The sequence below is a fragment of the Balaenoptera physalus genome (genome assembly GCF_965194825.1).
Source record: "Balaenoptera physalus genome assembly, chromosome: 19".
In the NCBI taxonomy this organism is placed as follows: Eukaryota; Metazoa; Chordata; class Mammalia; order Artiodactyla; family Balaenopteridae; genus Balaenoptera; species Balaenoptera physalus.
The window spans coordinates 13,267,438-13,288,942 of NC_138900.1; the positions used below are offsets into that span (position 1 = coordinate 13,267,438).

Genomic DNA, 21,505 nt, shown 5'->3' on the forward strand with positions numbered 1-21,505 from the left:
GTACATTCAGGCGCACAACAAATGCTTTTCCAATGTATGAATGGGAGTCCAGAGTCGGCCCTTGTTCTTGGGGATGGAAATGGATCAGGGAAGGCTTTTGAGGGTAGAGGGAATCTTAGGGAGCTAACTAGGAATAGAGAAGAGAAGCAGAGGGCACAGCCCGTGCGAAAGTTTGGGGATAAGCCCTGATTACTGGGGTGATCGCACCAGTAAAAGGGAAGCGGGAAGCGTATTTAGAGTAGCGAACGCTGCACAGGTCAAGGCAGCTCTAAGGACGGTCGAGGGGGCGGTGCCCTGAGAGGCTCAGAAATCTCCGCCCACAGCGCGCGCACCAGGCTCCGGGCGGGGCTGAGGCTCCGAGGGGCGGGGCTGCGTGGTTGCATCACGCACTGTACGTCGCCGCGCGCGTGCGCTCCTTTCCACGTGCGAAAGCCCCAGACGCTTGGACCCCGGGAAGCCGCAGATTACCGAGCCGTGCAGCTCCACGCTCGCTATGAAGCCAGGTGGAGGCCGGGGTTGGGGTCGGAGCTCAGGACTGGGATCCGGCGGGGATCGGGGTGCCAGGCCGGAACGGAGGGGCGGGGTCCTGGCCTGGGGGCAAGGATTCTGAGCCCCGGATCCGGTCTCTTGTGGGGAAGGGGTCTTGTTCCGGTCTCTTGTGGGGATGGGAGGGCTTGGTTCCGCCCTGTGATCGAACCTGAGCCTGGGGTTCGGGTTCCTGGTCTAGAGGTTTGTGATTGACTTCTCAGAGGTTACGGTCGTTAGTAGAGAGTCTTGGGCGTAGAATTGGGGGTGTCCTGAACTGGGCTTCGTTTCATTGAGGCAGTCATTAGGGGTCTTGGATATTGGGCCGCGGGCGGCAGTCGAGGGTACTGAACCAGAATCTAGATCCAGGCATCTGGCGTCTTGGATCTCTGGGCGTGGGATTTGGGGATTTGTCCTGATTGGGAGGCGGAGAGCCCCCGGTCTTGGGTGCTAGGGCTGGGTCTTCTAAGACCCCATATGCTCCCCTGTCGCTGCCGCAACTACAGTACCCTTGGCTCCAAACCTAGCTTCTCAGAGAGGGCCGGCATAGATGAGTATTCCCGGCTTGCCCTCCCTGGCCCACTTTCCCGCTCTCTACTCTCCGGAGGGGGGCGGGTCCCTCAGAATGGAGTGGAGCTCCTGGGCCTAGTGATTCTCAACTCGCCGTGAGAGGTGAGGTGAAACTTCACACGCCCAGTATAGGATTATCGTGGGGTGGGCAAGGGACGTAATCACAGGGCGTGAGTGGTTTTATTCATTCCGATTTTACTCGAGATTTTGATGAACCTTCCACAGCTCCCTCCTAGTGGAATGATGAGAGTCCTGGCTTTGACAGCAGAAGGGCCTCAGTTCAAAGTTTCAATCCTAACTATGCTTAACTTACTGTGTGACCTTGGGCAAGTGGCTTTACCTCTCTGAGCCTCAGTTATCTCATCAATAAAATGGCACCCAGTTCTAATTTAGTGAGAGCACGCTAAGAAAAAATAGCACATGGTGGTAATCATTTTGCAATATATGTGTATCAGATCAACAGGTTGTACGCTTTAAACTTACACAATGTTACATTTTGCAGTTATGTCTCATATAGCACAGTGCTTGACATATAATAGTATTTTCTCTAATTGTTATCTTTATCTTTCTTCTCAAGGGGAGCAAAATTAGGGTCCTTCTCCCTGGTGTCTCAGCTCTTCCTGAATCAGGCCGAGCCCCTCTCCCCTCCCCTCAACTTGCTCCCCTGGAGTTGGGGAAGTCTTCTGCCATGACTGAAAGGGTCTGTTTCCTAGTACAGGTTTTCTTTTTTCCTTCCTTCCCCCCCCCCTTCAGCCTGTGGAGAGATGGGGTCATCTGGGGGGGGGCAGAATTTGTGGGTCCATGCCCCCTCCCAAGTTCCCTTTCTCTTCAGTGTTTACGGATCTACTGGTGGAATAGGAAGTGCCAGGCAATGTGTCTCCCACTGAGACCCTGGCAAGCCTGCAGGCATCCTGATTGCCTGGATTGGATTGTCCCAGGAATGGAGGGTACGCCTTCCCAACCCTTCCCTCACTGTGTTAGGATAAGAAGTTGTAGAAGTTGTCAGGAGTCAGCTCTTTAGCGAGGATTTTAGTCTGGTTGAGAGAGGAAGCCTTTGGGAGATTTTGAGCGGGGACCTGATGTCAGTCAGACTTGACTGAGACCTTTAAAAGGATCCTTCTTGCTTCTGTGTGCAAAAGACTTTAGGGGAACAAGAGTGAAAGTAGACACATCAGTGGGAAGTTTGTTGCTGTCATCTACTAGGAGATGATGTGGCTTGGACCAGGGTGGTAGCAGTGGACCTGGCTGACAAATTGTCAGGGAATATATTTTGAAGATAGAGCCAACAGCTTGTATGTGGGTGTGAGAGAGAGGGGTCAAGGACAATGAAGGGTTTTGGCGTGTGTAACTGGAGGGGTAGAGTTGCCAGTTTTGAGATGGGGAAGGCTGTGGCAGGAGAGCAGTTTTACACTGGGGTGGGGGAGGGGGTCTGTGGACCCTCCAGCCAAAACTTATAGAAAAAGGTATGTGAATGTGTGTTTTTCTGAGGAGTGGGTACTTTCAGTACATTTTTCTAAGAGCCCCAGGACCTGAAATGGATTAAGATATGTTTTGAGTATCGTGCCTACTGTGCCCCATGCCGTGCCCACACTTTCTGGGTCTCTGTTCTATCAGGCCTGTGTTGAGGGTCTCTTAGGCCTAGTGGTTTCTCCCCTAAGTAGGAAGGAGGAGGGATTCATTCTCCTGAGTTTGAATAATATATTCAAACTGTGTGCGAGGTAGCATATTAAGTGCTCTGTGTGTATTGTCATTTAATCTTTACAACTCTGCAAGGTGGACACTGTGTTATTTCCATATCTCCTTCTTACAGGTGAACTTTTCAAGATACCCACAAACCTTCCCTACTCTCTAGGGTCGTGAATGGCATGGCCGTCTCCCTGTAATCAATACATGAGCTGCTTGAGGGAGGGACTGGGGCTCTGGTCACCATCTGATCCCCTGCTTCCTGAATGAACAGAGAGGGTGTTTTCTTCATGAGACAGAACCCAGAGGTTTAAGAGTTACCAGCCCATTTACTATCTGTTGAGCCCATACTTTGTGCCAGGTGTTGTGCAGGATGAAGTGATGACCAAAACAAACATCCCTGCCCATTTGGAGCTTGATTCCAATGGGGGAGGCAGGCAGTAATAATCTTTAAAATGCCATGTATGATAACTGATAGGAAGAAAAAGAAAGCAGAGTAAAGGTCAGGTAGCCAGAGAAGGCCCTTTGAGGAAGGAACATTCGGTCAGAGACCTGAGTGCAGTGGAGTGGGTGAGTCAAGCAATGTCCTCTGGACCCAGGCAGTGGGAACAGGAGATGCTCAAGGTTTAGAAGCTGGAAAGCGAGTTTGTTCTTGGGGAGAAAGAGCATGGGACCCAACATAGAGATCTGAGTAAGGTCAGAAAAGTCAGCAAAAGCCAAGCCCAGTGGTGGTGATTCTGTTTGGGCTGCACTTTAGAGTCACCTGGGGAACTTTAAAAAGCCCCATGCCCGGGCCTCCACCCCAGACAATTTACCTGAGAATCTAAGCAACAGCGCTGGGCAAGGATGAGACCCACCGATTTCTAGCTTTGGAAGCCAGAGAAAGGAATTTTGATTTCATTTAGAATGTGATGGAAAACCTTTGAAGGGATTTGGGCAGGGGAATGATGAGAGCTGATTTGCTGTTTTGAAAAGGTCAGTCACCAGCTGCTGTGTGGGCAGTAGACTGCAGAGGGAGCAGGAGACCAGAGGTCAACAACTCTTGGTGTAGGAGTTTGAAAACCGTTCATTTTTAACAACTAAATTAGGACTAGCTATTCAAAGTTCTACATTTTCATCTCTAACACCATTAAAACGAATGAAGCCTGCATAGGGTGGGAATATAATGCACCTTTGCAAAAACTTTAGCAAGTTCGTTATTGAATAGTTTACATCAAGTGAGATCATTTTAAACCATCACTAATTTTCACACGAACGATTGTTTGATAATGCAGTTTTCTGAAAGTACTGCAGAGCTTTTGAAGCCGTCACAGAAGAGTCAAATACTGAATCTGTTAGCACCAGGAGAGTTCTGTCTGCTTCAGACACTGATTTGTGCTCAGTGAAGTGAACAATGTTTGCTCTCTCCTGAAGTGATGAAAATAAAGTCTCTCTAAATGTTTTTTTTTTCCCTTAAACTTTCCATCTTGTTGACAAGCCCCAAACTGCTTATGATCAATCGCCCATCCATAAAGGACAGTTTTGGTTTTTGCTTGTTTTCCCCCCCTGAGTTGGGAGAGACTTGTACATGCTTGGAAGCAGGGGGATCAGTTAGCAGGAAAGATGTGATGTCGAATGCCTCCCCTCTGTTTGGGGGTTGGCGCTTTTCTGCCACACACAAGGGCAGGAGTGGGAGGGCATGAAGAAGTTTCCAGGGCCTGGGGGACCCTACTGCCACAGTGCATGTACACACACAGTGCACACTCTTCTTCAGACTAATTAATATTGATAATAGAACAGATCCTGTGCATTTACCCTCCAACCGAGAAAAGCAGAATGTTGACAGTAAATCTACCTCTATCTGTGTTTTCCTCCCCTATCCTAACCCCATAACTTCGCCCTCCCAAAGCCTAATATCGTAAGTTTCGCATTTATCATTCTCTTGCCTCTTTTGGGGGGCGGGTGGGGCGTGGATTACCACATATATCCACGCAGCATAGCACCTCTCAGTTGTTGCTGGACTTTATAAAAAGGATATTGTGTTAGATGTGGTTTTCTAGGGCTTGCTTTTTCACTCACCATGATTCTGAGATTTCTGTCTCTGTTGTGTGGAGCTGTTGATCCTTTTCGTTGTTGGTTGTGAATAGTCCCTCTTTCATTTGTCCATTCTGCTGATGGACACTCAGGTTAGTCCGTTGTTCTGCTGCTGTGGACACGCGTGGGTACCTCTCCTGGCGCCCATGTGCGCACGTTTCTCCACTTTCTCTCCCGAGTGGAGTTCCTCGGCGTAGGAGTAACTTCTCAAGCTCCATGGCCCCATTGATGGTTCCTGTTTCTGTTTCCACCACAGGTTTCAGCCCCCGTGGGGGCGGCTTCAGTGGCCGAGGTGGCTTTGGTGACCGTGGCGGTCGCGGCGGAGGCCGTGGAGGCTTTGGCGGAGGCCGTGGAGGCTTTGGCGGGGGCCGAGGTCGAGGCGGAGGCTTTAGGGGCCGTGGACGAGGCGGAGGAGGAGGAGGAGGAGGAGGAGGAAGAGGTGATGGAGGGGGCTTTCCCTGGGCTTGGGGAGCGGGGAGGGAAGCATCGTGGGGTCTCCCTCTCACTGCATCTCTGCCTTGTAGGTGGCGGGTTCCAGTCTGGTGGCAGCCGGGGTCGTGGTCGGGGAGGAAGAAGAGGAAACCAGTCGGGGAAGAATGTGATGGTAGAGCCTCATCGGCATGAGGGTGAGTGAGGAAGGCAGGGAGCCCCCTGGGGTTAGGGGTGAGGTGTGGCCCGCTGGGGTGTTCACCCCTGCTCTGATCCCCTCACCCAGGTGTCTTCATTTGTCGAGGAAAGGAGGATGCACTGGTCACCAAGAATCTGGTCCCTGGAGAATCGGTTTACGGAGAGAAGAGAGTCTCGATTTCGGTGAGACCTGGGCGCCTGGCTAAGCCACCAGAGCCCCAAGCTGACGGTGTAACCGGCTGCCTGGTCTCCCTGTTCCCACTGTCCGTTCTCCACGTGACAGCCAGGGGATCATCTTAATCCATAAGTCAGATCATGCACCCCCCTCCTCAGATACCTTCCGTGACGTCCCGCTGGCTTCAGGTTAAAGTCCCAAGTCCTCAGTGTGGCCTGGAAGGCCCTGCACGTTCTAGCTCCCCCTCCCCACTGTCCCCCTAACCTAGTGTCTTCCAGCCACACCGACAACCTTGCTGTTCCCTCTGCCTGGAACACTTTCCTCCCAGCCCTGTGTGTGGCTGGTTCCTTTTCATCACCAGCATCTCTGGTCAGGTGTCACCTTGTCTCTCTCACAAGGCCCCCTTGCACCACCCTGTCTATCAAAAGCTGCCCTCACCGCCTTTCTGCTGGCTCTCCTGCTGCCTGGAACGCACTTGCCCAGATAACTTGAGTGGCCCCTCAGCTTCAGGTCTGCTTCAGATGTCTCCTCCTTGGCTTTTCCCTGGCCACCGTTCCTCATTTTCACCTGCCCTCGCCCTGCTCCCCATACTTCAGATCTTCCTTCCTGGCTTGCTCTTTTCTCCTTAACCCCGTCACTAGCTATTATGCCATGTGTGTTAGTCAGCTCAGCGTACCCTCACTCCTTGAGGGCGAGGCCTTTGTCCCCTTCACTGTGTTTCCCCAGTTCCTAAGCATAGGGGCTGGCACACAATGTGTGCCGGCTCGGTCAGTGTTTATAGAATGAATGCATAGGTCTTGCCTTGCTGTTACCTGGGATGATCTTGTTTGTTTGTGGTCCCTTGCGCCTGAGTCAGGAGCCTCCAGGAGAGGGCAGGCCCTGCCTCTGCCGGGGCCACAGATGTGCACCCACGTTCGTTTCTCGTACGGTGATTGGGCGCCCAGTCCCTTTTGAGGGCCCAGGAGTTAAGAGCAGTGGGGTCTTGCAGAAGAGCCTGGCACTGACTTCTGTCCCCATCTCTCCCGGCCCAGGAGGGAGATGACAAAATTGAGTACCGCGCCTGGAACCCCTTCCGTTCCAAGCTGGCGGCAGCAATCCTGGGCGGCGTGGACCAGATCCACATCAAGCCAGGGGCCAAGGTGCTCTACCTCGGGGCTGCCTCGGGCACCACCGTCTCCCACGTCTCTGATATTGTAGGCCCGGTGAGTAGACAGATGGGGGCAGGAAGGGGTGGGAGGGAGGGAAAGGCCACCTCCTCTGCCAGCCTGGAAGTCAGAGGCCCTGGCCGCTTCTCTGCACCGTGTGGCTTGGAGCCAGGCCCTTCCTGGTCACAATGCCTGTGAGTGAAAGGAGCGGCTTGAAGCACATCGTCTCCAAAGCCTCATTCAGCCTCACTCCTGAGTTCTCGGCCTGGAGGGAAGGGGCGTGGGTATCGGGGTGACCAGTGATAGAGGGGCCCAGAGCTGAGAGTACGTTTGATTTGGTTGCCCTCTTTAAAAATTGATATCCCCCAAATCTGGTCTTCTGGTTTCTCTTGAAAGATCAGAAGATGTCAGTTTCTGGGCCTGTGTTTCTGTGTGGCTGGACAGGCTCCCTGTTGAGAGGGCACCCATGCGTCTCACTTCATGACCCCTCACTCAGCTACAAGACTGTAGGCTGTGTAATTTAGTGGTTAAAAACCCCAGGCTCTGGTGTGGGCTCTTAACAGTGAAGTGGCTTTTAGCAAGTTACTGTCCCTCTCTGAGCCTCAGTTTACCCGTCTGGAAAATAGGGTCATTGTGAAGATAAATGAGTTAAATCCTGTAAAGTGCCAAGAGCAGTGCCTGGCCCATTGCAAATATTCTTAGCTGTTATGATGTCATCTCTGTGCCCTAGCTTCCCCATTTTAAACCTGAATTGGGGGGCCTGGGCTCTCAGATCAGGCAAAGCAGGATTGAATAACCCTTGGACTTCAGTTTATTCATGTAAAATGATAACAAGTCATTAAATGGTAGGGTTTTGATTTGGGGATTTGAAGAGATGCATGCAGTATATGGGCCAAAGTAGGCACTCCATACATGAGAACTAGTATCATTGTCGTTTTTGTTTGATTTTGATTTATTTTAGGACGGTCTGGTCTATGCAGTTGAGTTCTCCCACCGTTCTGGCCGTGACCTCATTAACTTGGCCAAGAAGAGGACCAACATTATTCCTGTCATTGAAGATGCTCGGCACCCGCACAAATACCGCATGCTCATCGGTGAGGGGTCTGGGGGTGGCTCGGGTGGGGTAGGACAGGCCACTCCAGGTTTCCTGGAAGAGGCCTCCAGAGCCCTGATTTGGATGGAATTGGAGTGGATGAACAGGCCTCTTGAGTCTGCAGAAATGAAAAGGGTCGGGGGAGCCAGGTGAGGTTGTGGAGGTGGCAGTCCTGCTTCAGGGTCTGGGATGTCTGGAGGGCCAACCTCCTTTCCTCCAATCTCTCGCCCCTCCCCCTAATCTCCCCCACCCCAGTACTTCCTGCCTCCCTGCAAAACGTGGTACCTTTTATACTACCCCTGACTTACGCATAAAAGCCTCCTTCGGAGGTCCTCATCAGCACCGTCTGGGGAGATCATAACCCAGAAAGCACAAACGGAGTACGGCCTAGCCCAGAGGGGCCCATTGTGAATGTAAATAACTTTGTTTTAAAAACAAATTCAGAAGCAAAGTATAAAAATGGAGCGCATTATAAACCACCCCCAGAGGTAACCAATATGAACAATTTGATGTCTGCTTTTCCTGATTTTAAAAAAGTCAGTTTTCATTGCACCATCTTTTCATTTTTTTGAAGTTTTTTATTTTATTTATTTTTTTAATCACTGCCTTAAAAATACTACTTTGCATTCCCCCTGGTTTTTCTTTCCGTGAGTTTTTTCCCCTGTGCATTCATACCTTACCCTTTGTCCTGCAACTTGTTTTCATTTGACAATCCTGCAGACGCTCTTGCCTGTAAGTGCTCACCTTTACTTGTCTTTTTGATGACGTGTCTGTCTCCCCCCCCAGACCCGGGAGCGTCTCGAGGGCAGGGTCCGGGTCTGACTCGTCTCTCTGTCCCCTACGCCCGGCCCAGGGCTGGCCACAGAGTAGGTGGCAACACGGTTTACAAGAGGAATGAATGAATGAATGGTGTGACTGTGGGTTTTGGACCCATCTTGGGGGCACTGTGGAGGGAGGGGGATCAACGGGGGGAAGTGAGACTGGAGGCAGGGAAGACTCTGCCCGGAACCTGCTGGTGTTGGGGCGCAGGCCCCATGGGAGGAGCTGGGAAGATCCGGTGGATCCAGCTTTTAACCGCTACTGGTTTCTCCCTAGCAATGGTGGATGTGATCTTTGCTGACGTGGCCCAGCCAGACCAGACGCGGATTGTAGCCCTGAATGCCCATACCTTCCTGCGTAATGGAGGACACTTTGTGATTTCCATTAAGGTGCGGGGCTTAGAGGAGTCTTAAGATGGGGTGGCAGTATCTTCTCTATCTGTAACTGCCAAGCAGCCAGTCAAAACAAGGGGGCCTCCATCCCCCTAATCCAGTCAGTCTATGCCCAGCTCCCTATAAGCCACCCAATCAAGTAGCACATAATGAAAAATGTCTACAAAAGTAAAAAGCTTAGAATTTAAAGAGGCCAGAGACTGTAGCGATTAAGTGCATGATCGCTGAGTCTGAGTATCTTGAGTTTGAATTGCATCTTGCTGTGTGTCTTTGAGCAAGTTACCTAACCTATATGCCTGTTTCTTCACTTGTAAAATAGCAATGTTAGTCCTATCTCTTTTAATGTTGATGTAAGGACTAAATGTCTCAATATGTATGGAGTGTTGAGAACAGAACCTGGTGTAAAATAAATACCAGATAAATGCTAGGTGTATTTTAAAAAATGTTTCATTTTGAAGTACAGAGGCCTCTCCATTGTCTTCAACCAGATTCACCATTGTTTTTTGCAGCCTTTGCTGCATTTGTTTTGGTATTCTCAGCTGCGTTATTGCTATTGTTAAAGAAGAGGAAGTAGAAAAAAAAAAAAAAACCCGGAGTGTAAGATTTAAAACACTGGCTTTTAGATAAATAGGGCTCTGTTGAAGGCTTCCTGTTCCAATCCAAACCAAATTGAAAACTTATCTAACGAAGTCTTTCCCTACATTCCTAAAGCTTAGTCTCCAATGAAAACAAATTCTACTGGTTTAAAGAAGCACAAAAAAGGGAAAACAGCCCAAAGCCTTGCTGCAGACTTCAAATCCTCTCTTCTGCAGGCCAACTGCATTGACTCCACAGCCTCTGCAGAGGCCGTGTTTGCCTCTGAAGTGAAAAAGATGCAGCAGGAGAACATGAAGCCCCAGGAGCAGTTGACGCTAGAGCCATACGAAAGAGACCACGCTGTGGTCGTGGGTGTGTACAGGTGAGCAGGGGGTCCGGTCAGTACGTGTTAGGAGTGTCCCACAGTGGTGATGAGCTCTGAGTCCCCCTCATCTCTTTCCTCTCACAGGCCACCCCCCAAGGTGAAAAACTGAAGCCCAGCGCCATCTGGATCGCGAGAGAGACTGTGTTGCTACTGTTACACGTGTGTTTTTCTATTAAAAGACTAATCAGTCTCTCCCTTTGCCCCTGATTGCTTGGCGACCTCTATCAACAGGGCGCATGCGCCCTCGGTCAACTTGCGTGTTGGTGGGGGCGGGCGTTCTCATCCGGTCATACAGCGCATGCTCATATCTTAGCTGCCTCCTGCGCAGCCGTAACGTGGATTTCGGCGCTTGGGCGGGGTTGGTTGCTCCCTGCGTGTAGAGCCCGGTAAGCTCTTCTGAGCGCAGGCGCGGAGTGTTGCCCTGGGTCACGTGAGGGGGAAACAGATTGGGCGGGCGGGAGGCGGAGTCCGGGGCGGGGTGGGGGGGGCCGGTTTGTTGTGGTCGCCATTTTGCTGGTTGCATTACTGGGTAATCGGGGCCCTGGCTCGCTGCGTCTACCGGATATCTTCAGCCAGTGGGCAGGACTGAGCTCGGGCTTCCCGAGCAGTTTGAGTTCCCTTGCCCGCGCCCTCAGGTAACGACGCGGCTACGGGCGGGGCAGCACGCGCTCTCGGGAAGGGGGTAGTACAGGACCCGCCCTGCCCGCGTCGCCGCGAGATTTAGCATGAGGCCGAGGGAGAAGAGGAGGGGGACGGTGGGCAGGTGCAGGCCTTGCCTGGCTATTCTTAGTCGGATTCCTGGAAGGGGCCGAGCCCCGAGGTAGCAGTCTTGGGAGGGAGGCTGGGAGGGGGTAGCCGGGCCTCGCTCCCGCTCTTTGTTTGGGCTCGGCTCCGCCGGCCGCATCCTCGTCGCCTAGCAACAGCTGTCCTGGATTGTAATTGGTTGAGCTCTTGGCAGCAGCAGCCAATGGCAAGGTTGTTGCCATCGTAGGTGTGGACTGCCAAGCTCTGTCCGGCCCCGCCCGCCGGGGCTCTGCTGGCCCCGGCGGGCCTCCAGGGTTGGGGGGCGGGACGCTGGCGTCCCCTGGGGCGGGTGGCTGCGCGGGGCGGTGCTGGCGGGGCGAGGGTTAACCCGCCCCTCCCCCGTCCACCTGCTTTCCCCTTCCCCCGCGTGCCCCGGGCTGACCCTCGTCCCCTCCTCTCCCCGCCCTTGGCGGGGCGGCGGCTGCTGTTGTCACCCACCGAGCCGCCTGTCCCGCTTGTCCTCCCCGCCGCGGGGCTTGCCGGGCCGGCCGAGCCGGGACAGGCGGCCGTCTTCTCACCACAGACACCGCCGCCATGCTGGCCGCTCGCCCACCCCACTGGGGGCCCCACCGCGCCCCAGCCCCCCGTGGGCGCGCCAGCCCCGACCCGGGTAGGGGGTGGGGGCTGGGAGAGAGGGTCCTGGTGTGGGAGGGCCCCGAGGAAGAGATTGTTTTGTGGGGGAGCTCCAAGAGAGAGGAGGGGTCGTGGAGTGGCCAGGCTTGGCATAAGGGAAGAGGATTGACATGGGAGAAGGCCCGTGGGGAGAGGATTTTGGTGTGATAGATGCTCTGAAAGGGGAGAACTCTGTGATATTTGGGGGATTTACCTATGGGGGACTTCTAGGAATGGGCACAGTTGTGGATTGACCCTGGTGTAGAGGAGTGACTGGAGAGAGGGCCCTGACAGGAATAACGATTAGGGAGGGTGGGGGTAGGAGCCAGGGTAGGGGAGACAAGGACCATCCACTCTAAACCGTGGGAAGGAACACCTCCCCCTTGTTTCCATCAGAAGGAGTGGGCCTTGATTGGGGGTGGGCGGGGGCTTGGAGTAATGTGGGGAAGGGCCCTGATGTGGCATGGGGGAACTGGAATATGGTTTGGGAAATTACGGAGGGGTGGTCCGCAGTGGCAGGAAATGATAGGGAAGAGGTCTTAGCACCATATGGGGAGGGTCCCTGGGAAGGGTGTACCCTGGTGGGTGAGAATGCCATAGGGTTAGGACCCTGTTATGAAGGGGTTCTCAGATAACCTTGGTGTGATCAGGAGGTCCCTGAGGACCCTGCTGTGCTTTGGAGGGGGCCCAGAAGACTCTCATGTGGTTTGGGGGGATCTTAGAGTTCTCTGGATTGGGGGACCAACTGGGAAGGGTAGATCTTGAAGTGGAGGGACCTTGCTGTGGTAAGAGGTCGTGACGTTCAGGGAAGACTACAGGATGGTGGAATCTTGTGTGAGGGGCCCTGGGGAGGGCCGTGAGTAGAAATGGGGAGAGAAGAGTGAACCCTACTCCCTGTACTGTCTGTGGTTTCTCTCTTCTTCTCTTCCTCTCCTGCAATTATTCGTGTCTTTCTGTCCTTTCCTGTCATGGCCCACATCCCTGCCTGGCTCCCAATCATTCCCTTTTCCATGTTCCTCTCTTTGTGCTGCCTACTTCATTTATTTGGTACTCATTTGTTGGGGACTCCGCTGTGCCCCCCCCACCACTTCTCTCTGTCCCCTCTCTTCATTGCCACCTGCTGCCGTGTCGTACCCTCTTCTTCCTCACTCTGTGCCCTGCCTTTGTCTGTGTTGTCCTCCTCTTTCCCGCTTGGTACTGCCCAACACATCCCCTTGTTCCATGTTGTTCCCCCGCCTCCCGCCCGCTCTCAGGTCTCAGCGGCGGTGGCAGCCGAGGTGCAGGATGCGAGAAGGCGCCCCCCGGCCGGGCTCCCGCTCCAGGCCTCACTCCCCTGCGGTCCTCTGAGCCCACCATGGCCGTCCCACCGGGCCATGGTCCCTTCTCTGGCTTCCCGGGGCCCCAGGAGCACACGCAGGTACGCGTCCAGCTGGATCCTCACCTGCCTGGGGGTCGGGGGAGGCTGGGATAGAAGGATCTTGGGGCCAAAAAGATGGTGTGGTTGCCCAGGACAGTATCCCAGGAGCATGAAGGGTGCCATGGGAGTGGAAGGTATAGAGGAGTTGCTGGCGGAGTCAGGGTTTGGAGAGCCTGGGTTCAAATCCTGGCACCACAGTTCTATTACTCAGGTTCTCTGTGTTTCAGTTTCCTGTTCTGTCAAATGGGGCCTATAATGATACCTACCTCACAGCGTTGTTGTGAGGATTAAACAAGTTAATGAAATGGAATTGGAAATGCTGAGAACAGTGTCTGGCACATAGTAAGCACTCAATAAATGTTCATTAAGGGGGAAAAAAAAAAGTCCAGAGTGAAAGATCTGGAGGGTTTGAAAGGGAAGAAGGTTGAGCTGCAGGGTCTTGGAGCCAGCAAGGCCTGGGGGCGCAGGGTAAAGACCTTCAAGGGTAGACTGTTAAGGCTCTAAACTGTAGAGCTGGAAGCAGGATGGAGTAGGAGGTCCAGGGTCCTGGACCCAGATCCAAGATCCTTAGGATGAGAAAACTGGTCAAAGATGCACAGAGTGGGGGGTGAGGGTTAGGAAGGCCCCAAGGGATGAGGATAAAGCAAGACAGGGAGCTCCTCAACATGGGATACCCAAAATGGATGGTCTCAGGTGAAGGATGGGGAGGGTCAGAGCCCAGGTTTTCTATTCGATCTCTCCCACTGAGGTGTTTAGAAAAGAGTAAAGGTATGTGATGAAAGATCACGGGTAAATAGTTCACTTCATTCACTCAGCAAATTTCTAACGAACACCCACTATGTGCCAGGCCCTGCTCCAGGCACGGGAGATAAAGCAAGAGCAAGATAAAGTTTCTGCCCTTGGGGAGTTTCTATTCTAGTGGGGTCGTCAGACAGTGACCAACTAAATAATGTGTGTGGAAATGATGAGCCGGCTGCCCATGCAGTTCTGCCCCTTGAGGTCAGAGGTGAAGGCCTGTGCTCAGTGCTCACCCGTCACCCCGCCTCCCCCAGGTATTGCCTGATGGGCGGCTACTGCCGCGGAGGCTGCCCCTGGCCTTCCGAGACGCGACCTCAGCCCCGCTGCGCAAGCTCTCCGTGGACCTCATCAAGACCTACAAGCACATCAATGAGGTGGGCAGGGGGTGGGGGACACCGGCTGGGTGCTGAGGGGTCCTGACATCGGTCACTCACCAGTCCTCATCTCCCGGCCGGCCGGGCAGGTATACTATGCGAAGAAGAAGCGGCGGGCCCAGCAGGTGCCACCTCAGGACTCGAGCACCAAGAAGGAGAAAAAGGTCCTGAACCACGGTTATGACGATGACAACCATGACTACATCGTGCGCAGTGGCGAGCGCTGGCTGGAGCGCTATGAGATTGACTCGCTCATTGGCAAAGGCTCCTTTGGCCAGGTGCGGGATGCCCCCCCACCCCGACCCCGATCCAGGGGTTAGGAGGCGCGGGCCCCCACTGAAACTGACCCACACAGCCAGTGGTTCAGTGGCTTCAAGTTCCGTGCTGGGCCACTCACCCCAGTGCAATCACTTGGTTACCTGTGCCTCAGTTTCCTTTTCTGTAAAATAGTGCAAATAACAGGACTCTCCACATAAGGTTGTTGTGTTAGCTCATGTCCAGTGTTCACACTCGTGTCTGACTGTTGGTGAACACTCAAATTGAGTTATTAGTGTTACTGACGGTGATATTGGTGGGTCTCCTTACTGGAGGGAGAAGAGTGGCGGTACCTGGCTCTGTCCTCCACGCCCCCATTCCCTCACTTTGTGACATGCCTGTGGTCACAGGTGGTGAAAGCCTATGATCATCAGACCCAGGAGCTGGTGGCCATCAAGATCATCAAGAACAAAAAGGCCTTCCTGAACCAGGCCCAGATTGAGCTGCGGCTGCTGGAGCTGATGAACCAGCATGACACAGAGATGAAGTACTATATAGGTGAGGCCTGGGGCAGAGGTGCCTGGGGATGGGTCACCCTCGGTGCAGGAAGGGGCTGGTGTCTTCAGGGCAGGGTTTGGTCTGTAATTCCCTGACATCAGTGATTTCTCCTGCCGCTTTCAGGATGTCTACCCTATTCACATGAGAATGCTGGTCAGAGTTTATCCCGTGCTCACTAAGGGTCAGACTCTGTTGTGAGAACTTTACATAAATTCACTTGTTTAACCCGCACCGCAGCCCCATCATCATTGCCCACAGCTTGGAGATGAAAAAACAGAGGCACTTAGGTGCTGTCACTTGCAGAAGGTCGCAGTGTTTGTACTCAGTAGAGCTATAATTTGACCAGGCAGTGGACTCCAGAGCCTTTACTCTTAACATCTATGCCAGTCTTTTTCCTCTTTCCTGTACTGATTCCTCTTAGAAAAAGCAAGTAGATTTAAGGAGTGTGTTTCTTTTAAAAGGAAAATATACATCCTTACAGTAAATGGAAAGCAAGCATCCCTTGTCACAAAAATAAACAGAACTGAGACTAAAACAATATTATAAAATTAAATGAGGAAGTGTAGGATGGTGTTAAAAAACCCATCAGCACCAAATGTAAACTTTCTCTTTGGTTTAATCAGGAAGTTTGACAGAGACTTGAAAAGAAAATTAACTTCCTGTGTGAAACAAGTTATAGACATATACAAACATCCTGATTAACAGCTGGTACCTGTGGGCACGCCACAGTTTGGCCTGTGCTCCAGAAGCAGAGACACAGATCTGGTTCCAGCCTCTCTCCTTATGAGCGTGGGCCCCAGGCCGCCGCTGGCCCTCTCTGAGCCTCAGTTTCTTCTCCCTCGGCCCATTTCCGTCCTCTTCCCGGCAGTGCACCTGAAGCGGCACTTCATGTTCCGGAACCACCTGTGCCTGGTGTTCGAGCTGCTTTCCTACAACCTATACGACCTCCTGCGCAACACGCACTTCCGTGGCGTCTCGCTGAACCTGACGCGGAAGCTAGCGCAGCAGCTCTGCACGGCGCTGCTCTTCCTGGCCACGCCCGAGCTCAGCATCATTCACTGCGACCTCAAGCCCGAGAACATCCTGCTCTGCAACCCCAAGCGCAGCGCCATCAAAATCGTGGACTTCGGCAGCTCCTGCCAGCTTGGCCAGCGGGTGCGGCCCCGGGGCGGGGCCAGTGGTGTGGGTGTGGCTAGACTGTGGGCGGGGCCAACTGGTGGCCTGGGGCCAAGGGGCGAGGCTAGCAGGGGATGGGATCGTAATGTGCAGCTTGAAGTGGCCGATGCCTGAGGGATAGTGCTTGGGATGGGGGTGTCTGCGGGTACGGAGGGTCGGGCCAGTGGGTGAAGGAGAGGGCCACAGGGTATACTGCCGGAAGGAAAGGGAGGAGTGGAGCCTGGGAGAACAAGCCAGTTTTGAGGCTGCCAGATTGTAGGGGGGGAGAGGGGGAGTTGGGTGGCTTTGAGCCTGGCGTGGGAGATTGCAAAGTTTTGTTTACCCTGTGCTCTTAAAGCTGGGGATGGAAGGGGGTGGGGCTCTTCAGCTTTGCAGCTTCCTGTGAGCTGGCATTTAAGATGATGCTGGTAGTGGTTTGAAAAGTGTCCAGTTTGGGAGAGTGGGAAGGGCCTAGGTTTACAGACTCCCAGCCTCTGGTGACCAAGAGGGGCTCAGGATCAGGCCAGCAGAAATGGAGATGAGGATCAGATTAGGCCAGCAGAGACTCCTGAAGCCGATGAATAAGATAGTGGTAGTGACTCCTGGAAAGCTGGTGTTGATAACATCAGGGTTTGGAGACCCCTGTCCCCAGTTTTGGGGGCAGGAGACCTGTCCTTAGTCAGTCCTCCTAGCTGTGGGGGTGTCACTGGTACGAGTCGGGGAGGCGGGACCTCTGACTATTGCCCTCTCTCCTCCCCCAGATCTACCAGTACATCCAGAGCCGTTTCTACCGTTCTCCCGAGGTGCTCCTGGGCACACCCTACGACTTGGCCATTGACATGTGGTCCCTGGGCTGCATCCTGGTGGAGATGCACACTGGAGAGCCCCTCTTCAGTGGCTCCAACGAGGTGTGCTCCTGAGGAGGGGGTGTGCTGGAGGGGGTGGAGGCCTGGCCGGCCTGATGATCCTGACTGCCTGCCTGCTCTCAGGTGGACCAGATGAACCGGATTGTGGAGGTGCTGGGCATCCCACCAGCCCCCATGCTGGACCAGGCACCCAAGGCTCGAAAGTACTTTGAGCGGCTGCCTGGGGGTGGCTGGACCCTGCGAAGGACAAAGGAACTCAGGAAGGTGCGGCCCCTGCCCCATGCCGCTCCTCCTACCCCGGTGGCCGCTCACTCTCACACTTGGGGCTCCCTTCTCCCCCTCTCCCTGCTTCCCTGCCCTTGTGTCTTTCCCTTCCTTCCTCTTCCCTCCGCCCCGTCTGTCCTTTCCTTCCTTCCCCACCCACCCCATCTCTCCTACTACCCACCCCACAACTCTTCTTAGCTCCTCTCTTTCCACTTTCTCTCCTGTGCCTCTGTTTCCCCGTGTGTGTCTCCCTGCCCCTCCTGCCCACTGACGGCCACTCTCTTGCCCCCCCTCCCACCTCCCCCTGCCAGGATTACCAGGGCCCCGGGACACGGCGGCTGCAGGAGGTGCTGGGCGTGCAGACGGGCGGGCCCGGGGGCCGGCGGGCGGGGGAGCCGGGCCACAGCCCCGCCGACTACCTCCGCTTCCAGGACCTGGTGCTGCGCATGCTGGAGTATGAGCCCGCCGCCCGCATCAGCCCACTGGGGGCTCTGCAGCACGGCTTCTTCCGCCGCACGGCTGATGAGGCCACCAACACGGGCCCGGCAGGCAGCAGTGCCTCCACCTCGCCCGCGCCCCTCGATACCTGCCCCTCTTCCAGCACCGCCAGCTCCATCTCCAGCTCTGGTGGGTGCTCAGTGCCAGATGGGGTAGAACAGGGGTCGGGGCAGCTCTGGTTTGGCCTGATCTGGCGGCGGCCTTGTCACTGGGCCTTCACCTAGAGCTATGAAACTGCATGATCCTCAACTTCAGAATGGGTGGGGTAGGCGAGCTCAGACTGGCCCTGATTTGGTCTCTGAAACTGAGCTTGGGTTCAGATCTCTAAAACTGGTTCTGACTCTTTGACCCCCCAAACTGAACTCTGACCCCTGATCTCAAAATTGGGTCTGATCCTTCGACTGGGTGCTGGCCCCAAAGCCCAGACCTGGGCCTGGACCATGAACCAGACTCAGCCACCTGAAAACCCAGCCCTACCTTTCCTCGCTTAAGGCCTCTCCTCTCTTTCCCTGACACTTCCAGGAGGCTCCAGTGGCTCCTCCAGTGACAACCGGACCTACCGCTATAGCAACCGATATTGTGGGGGCCCTGGGCCCCCCATCGCTGACTGTGAGATGAACAGCCCCCAGGTAATGGGACCTTGGGGACTTTGGAAGTGGGTGGTGGAGTGTCCGGGGCTTCAGGACCTAGGTCTCCATCACCAACTGTTCCTTTGCTCCTTTAGGTCCTGCCCTCCCAGCCACTGCGCCCCTGGGCAGGGGGTGATGTGCCGCACAAGACACATCAGGCCCCTGCCTCTGCCTCATCACTGCCAGGGGCCGGGGCCCAGTTACCCCCTCAACCCCGATGCCTTGGCCGTCCCCTGTCACCAACCTCGCCACCACCCCCGGAGCTGATGGATGTGAGCCTGGTGGGCGGCCCTCCGGACTGCTCCCAGCCTCACCCAGCGCCTGCCCCCCAGCACCCGGCTGCCTCAGCCCTCCGGACTCGGATGACAGGAGGTCGTCCACCCCTCCCACCCCCTGATGACCCTGCCACTCTGGGGCCTCACTTGGGCCTCTGTGGTATACCCCAGAGCACGGCAGCCAGCTCATGACCCTGCCCCCTCCCTGGGGCCCCTCCTGAAGCCATACCCCCCCACCCACCCAATCTGGGGGCCCTGGGCTCCCATCCTCATCTCTCCCGTTGACTGGAATTGCTGCTACCCAGCCGGGGTGGGTGAGGCCTGCACTGATTGGGGCCTGGGGCAGGGGTTCAAGGAGAGGGGTTTAGGCTCACCTCCCCACTAAGGACTGGACCCTTGGTCCCTTCTCTCCCCTTGTTTTCTATTTATTGTACCAAAGACAGTGGTGGTCCAGTGCGGGGAGGGGGAGATTCCCTCTCACCCCAGGGCCCTAGGAGGGGGTGGGGGCAGGTAGGGGGAGATGGCCTTGCTCCTCCTTGCTGTACCCCCCAGTAAAGAGCTTTCTCACATTCCCGGCTGAGCGTTTGCAGGCCCTCGGCTCCCCTCACCCAGCCCTCAGAGGCGTGATGGGGAACGGTGTTTGGGGAAGGGGTGCTGGAAGAGCTTTGTCGTGTGGGATGAGTCCGTGGTCCCTGGGGAGGTTATGGCTATTGGTGCAGGCATGGGGCTGCAGGAGGTCTGAGGCTGTGGAATCCTAGACAAATCCTGGATAGGATGCTAGCCCACACTTGCTCTTTCTAGGGTAAACTGAGACCTTGAAAGGTAAAGGCCCAGCTCTGGCCTGTCTCTGGGAAACATCAGGTTCTGCGCTAATAAGCCAGGGCTTCCACAGAGTCCGCACAGGCATGGCTCATTTTGCCAGGCATCCGGTAGGTGCTGAGTGCATGTAGCAGGCCTTATTGGTGCCACCTGGGGAATGGCAGGCAGGCAGTGGGTACAGAATTTACCCCCCCACACGTCTTGTCTCACTCTTCGGAACCATTGTGGAGCAAAGCATTTTAAGATTCTCAGGCAAAAAGAAATTCCCGGGGCTCCAGGTAAGTGGGCCTGTTTCCATGGTAATTTGGAAACGTCTGTCTCTAACCGGCCAATCAAGAGCCGCCAAGATCAAAGGGTATCGTCCCTCGCCACCGGGGCGCGGCGCTTCCTGGGAAATGGAGTTGTATTTGGCAATTTCTTCTCCCCGTTTTCGTTGCTGAACTACAAAGACCAGAATTCTCTTCGCTCACGTGTTCAGGGGCGGGTTCTCAGGTAGCCAATCGGCAGTCAGAAGCAGCCGGAGCCCGGATGCTGAAGGCGGGCTGTAGAGGAGGAGAAGGCCGTGATTGGGTGGCTTTGGCCAGACTCTGCGGGAGCACTGAGTTCTAGTCTTGCGGAAGGTGGGTGACTCCGCTGTGCCGGGAGAGCGCGCAGGTTAGGCGTTCATAGTTACTGAACAGGAGGTAAGCGCGGAGGCCCGAAGCGGCCCCACCACGTGGGGCGTCACTAGCCTCTGTGTCGGGCCTGGCTCGTGGGAAGCCCCAGTCAGTAGGAGAGACGGGCAAAGGCCCCATTACGGGCCTGCATGTGTTCGCTAACGGAGGCAGCGTGAAACGCGGAGAGAACCCAGGCCCGGCACCGGTAGGAAAACCTTGCCGGGGAAGGAGGTGCTGTCTGAGCTGAGACCTGAAGGCGGAGGGACGTTTGGGGGTGGCGGTATTGCGGTGGAATGGCTTGCGCAAAGGCAACGATGAGAAATAGCCTGGTGTGTGAATGTCCTGCAGGTGATTGGTGTTGGTGGAAATTTTATTGAAAATGCTGTGTGAATTAGATCGTGGAAGATTTTGTTGGCTCTTTAAGGAGTTTGGACTTTGTCCTGAGGGCAGTGAGGAGCCACGGAGGGATTTCCAGAAGGGAAGGGGCCCAATTTGCTGCCAGCTGGGAATAGATCGACGGGAAAAAGACTAGGGTCTGGGAGCCCAGGATGGCAGCTGTGGTATCCTAGGCAGGAGATGTCGGGGATGGAGCAGGGCAGGGGCCTTGGATGGGAGGGGAGGATGAATGTCGGTGGGGGAGACTTCCAGAAGGCTGAGTTGACAGGCTGTGTGGGAGAGGGAGGCGAAGACGGGCGCGAAAGGGATCTCTCCAGCACTGTGGGACAGTGCCTGACATATCAAAAATGCTTATAAAACTTTTTTTTTGAATGAATGGTCGTAGGAAGCAGGTACTACTATGATCTCCCTTTTGCAAATAAGATTACTAATGGTAGAGAAAATTAAGTAACTTGCCCAGGATCACATGGCTAGGAAGTGGAGGGCTCAGGATTTGTGTGTGAACTATTGACTTAGCAAGGTGCAGGATGAACCTCAAGACATCAGCAGGAGTCAAATCATGTGGGTCCTGTGAGGAATTTGTGATGAGCATGGAAATATATATTCCCAATTTCTGTTTCTAGCCCAGAACCCCTCTCCTGGCTTGTTGACTGACTGCCAACATGATAATCTCCTCCTGGATATCTAGAGATATTGAGAGTGATCTTTGCGAAATTGAACTCCTGGTTTTTTCCCCAAAACGTGTACCTCCCGCATTCTCACTAAATGCCACCTCCATTCTTTTCAGACCAAAACCTTGGGAGTTGTCCTTGGTTCCCTTCTTTGTCTTTTGTCCATGTCTGGTCCATCAGCAAATACCTTCAAAGGATATTCAGAATCGGACCATTTCTTCCCACCTCCACTCCTGTCACCCTGGCCCTGTCCACCCTTATCTCCTGCCTAGACCTCAGTGGTCTATTTGCTCCCCACTGTCTGTTTCTCACATGCAGCCAAAGGGACACTGTGAACACCTGGGTCTGGTCTCATCCCTCCCCTGCTCGGTACCCTGTGGCTCCATCTCACAGAA

At 54.5% G+C, this 21,505-nt stretch overlaps 2 protein-coding genes across 6 annotated transcripts; both read left to right on the forward strand.

Annotated features, from left to right (window-relative positions):
* Window positions 1-351: 351 nt before the first annotated feature.
* Window positions 352-10,255, forward strand: FBL (fibrillarin). Its single transcript, XM_082438104.1, has 9 exons — window positions 352-503; window positions 5,108-5,290; window positions 5,376-5,477; window positions 5,567-5,661; window positions 6,685-6,855; window positions 7,760-7,892; window positions 8,987-9,099; window positions 9,915-10,060; window positions 10,148-10,255. The coding sequence occupies exons 1-9, from the start codon at window positions 494-496 to the stop codon at window positions 10,170-10,172; spliced, it is 978 nt and encodes a 325-aa protein (XP_082294230.1). The 5' UTR covers window positions 352-493; the 3' UTR covers window positions 10,173-10,255.
* A 284-nt stretch (window positions 10,256-10,539) lies between these two features.
* Window positions 10,540-19,137, forward strand: DYRK1B (dual specificity tyrosine phosphorylation regulated kinase 1B). 5 transcript variants are annotated; one of them, XM_082438033.1, is made up of 11 exons: window positions 10,540-10,698; window positions 12,733-12,896; window positions 13,949-14,068; window positions 14,158-14,346; window positions 14,734-14,881; window positions 15,750-16,036; window positions 16,798-16,944; window positions 17,026-17,166; window positions 17,478-17,793; window positions 18,187-18,293; window positions 18,389-19,137. In XM_082438033.1, exons 2-11 carry the CDS (start codon window positions 12,834-12,836, stop codon window positions 18,758-18,760), a joined length of 1,890 nt encoding a protein of 629 aa, XP_082294159.1. In that variant the 5' UTR covers window positions 10,540-10,698; window positions 12,733-12,833; the 3' UTR covers window positions 18,761-19,137. The 5 variants fall into 5 exon arrangements, with proteins under 5 accessions (XP_082294159.1, XP_082294160.1, XP_082294157.1 ...); XM_082438034.1 differs by having other exon boundaries at window positions 17,598-17,793; XM_082438031.1 differs by lacking the exon at window positions 10,540-10,698 and adding an exon at window positions 11,099-11,477.
* The last annotated feature ends 2,368 nt before the right edge of the window (window positions 19,138-21,505 follow it).

Excerpts from the sequence above, each read along its gene's own strand:
- FBL (XM_082438104.1), top strand. Across the intron at positions 5,478-5,566 it reads AGAGCCTCATCGGCATGAGG|GTGTCTTCATTTGTCGAGGA; the intron begins GTGAGTGAGGAA and ends CCCCTCACCCAG. Across the intron at positions 6,856-7,759 it reads TCTCTGATATTGTAGGCCCG|GACGGTCTGGTCTATGCAGT; the intron begins GTGAGTAGACAG and ends GATTTATTTTAG.
- DYRK1B (XM_082438031.1), top strand. The coding sequence starts at position 11,402 with ATGCTGGCCGCTCGCCCACCCCACTGGGGGCCCCACCGCGCCCCAGCC. Across the intron at positions 14,347-14,733 it reads GCAAAGGCTCCTTTGGCCAG|GTGGTGAAAGCCTATGATCA; the intron begins GTGCGGGATGCC and ends CTGTGGTCACAG. Across the intron at positions 17,794-18,186 it reads CAGCTCCATCTCCAGCTCTG|GAGGCTCCAGTGGCTCCTCC; the intron begins GTGGGTGCTCAG and ends TGACACTTCCAG.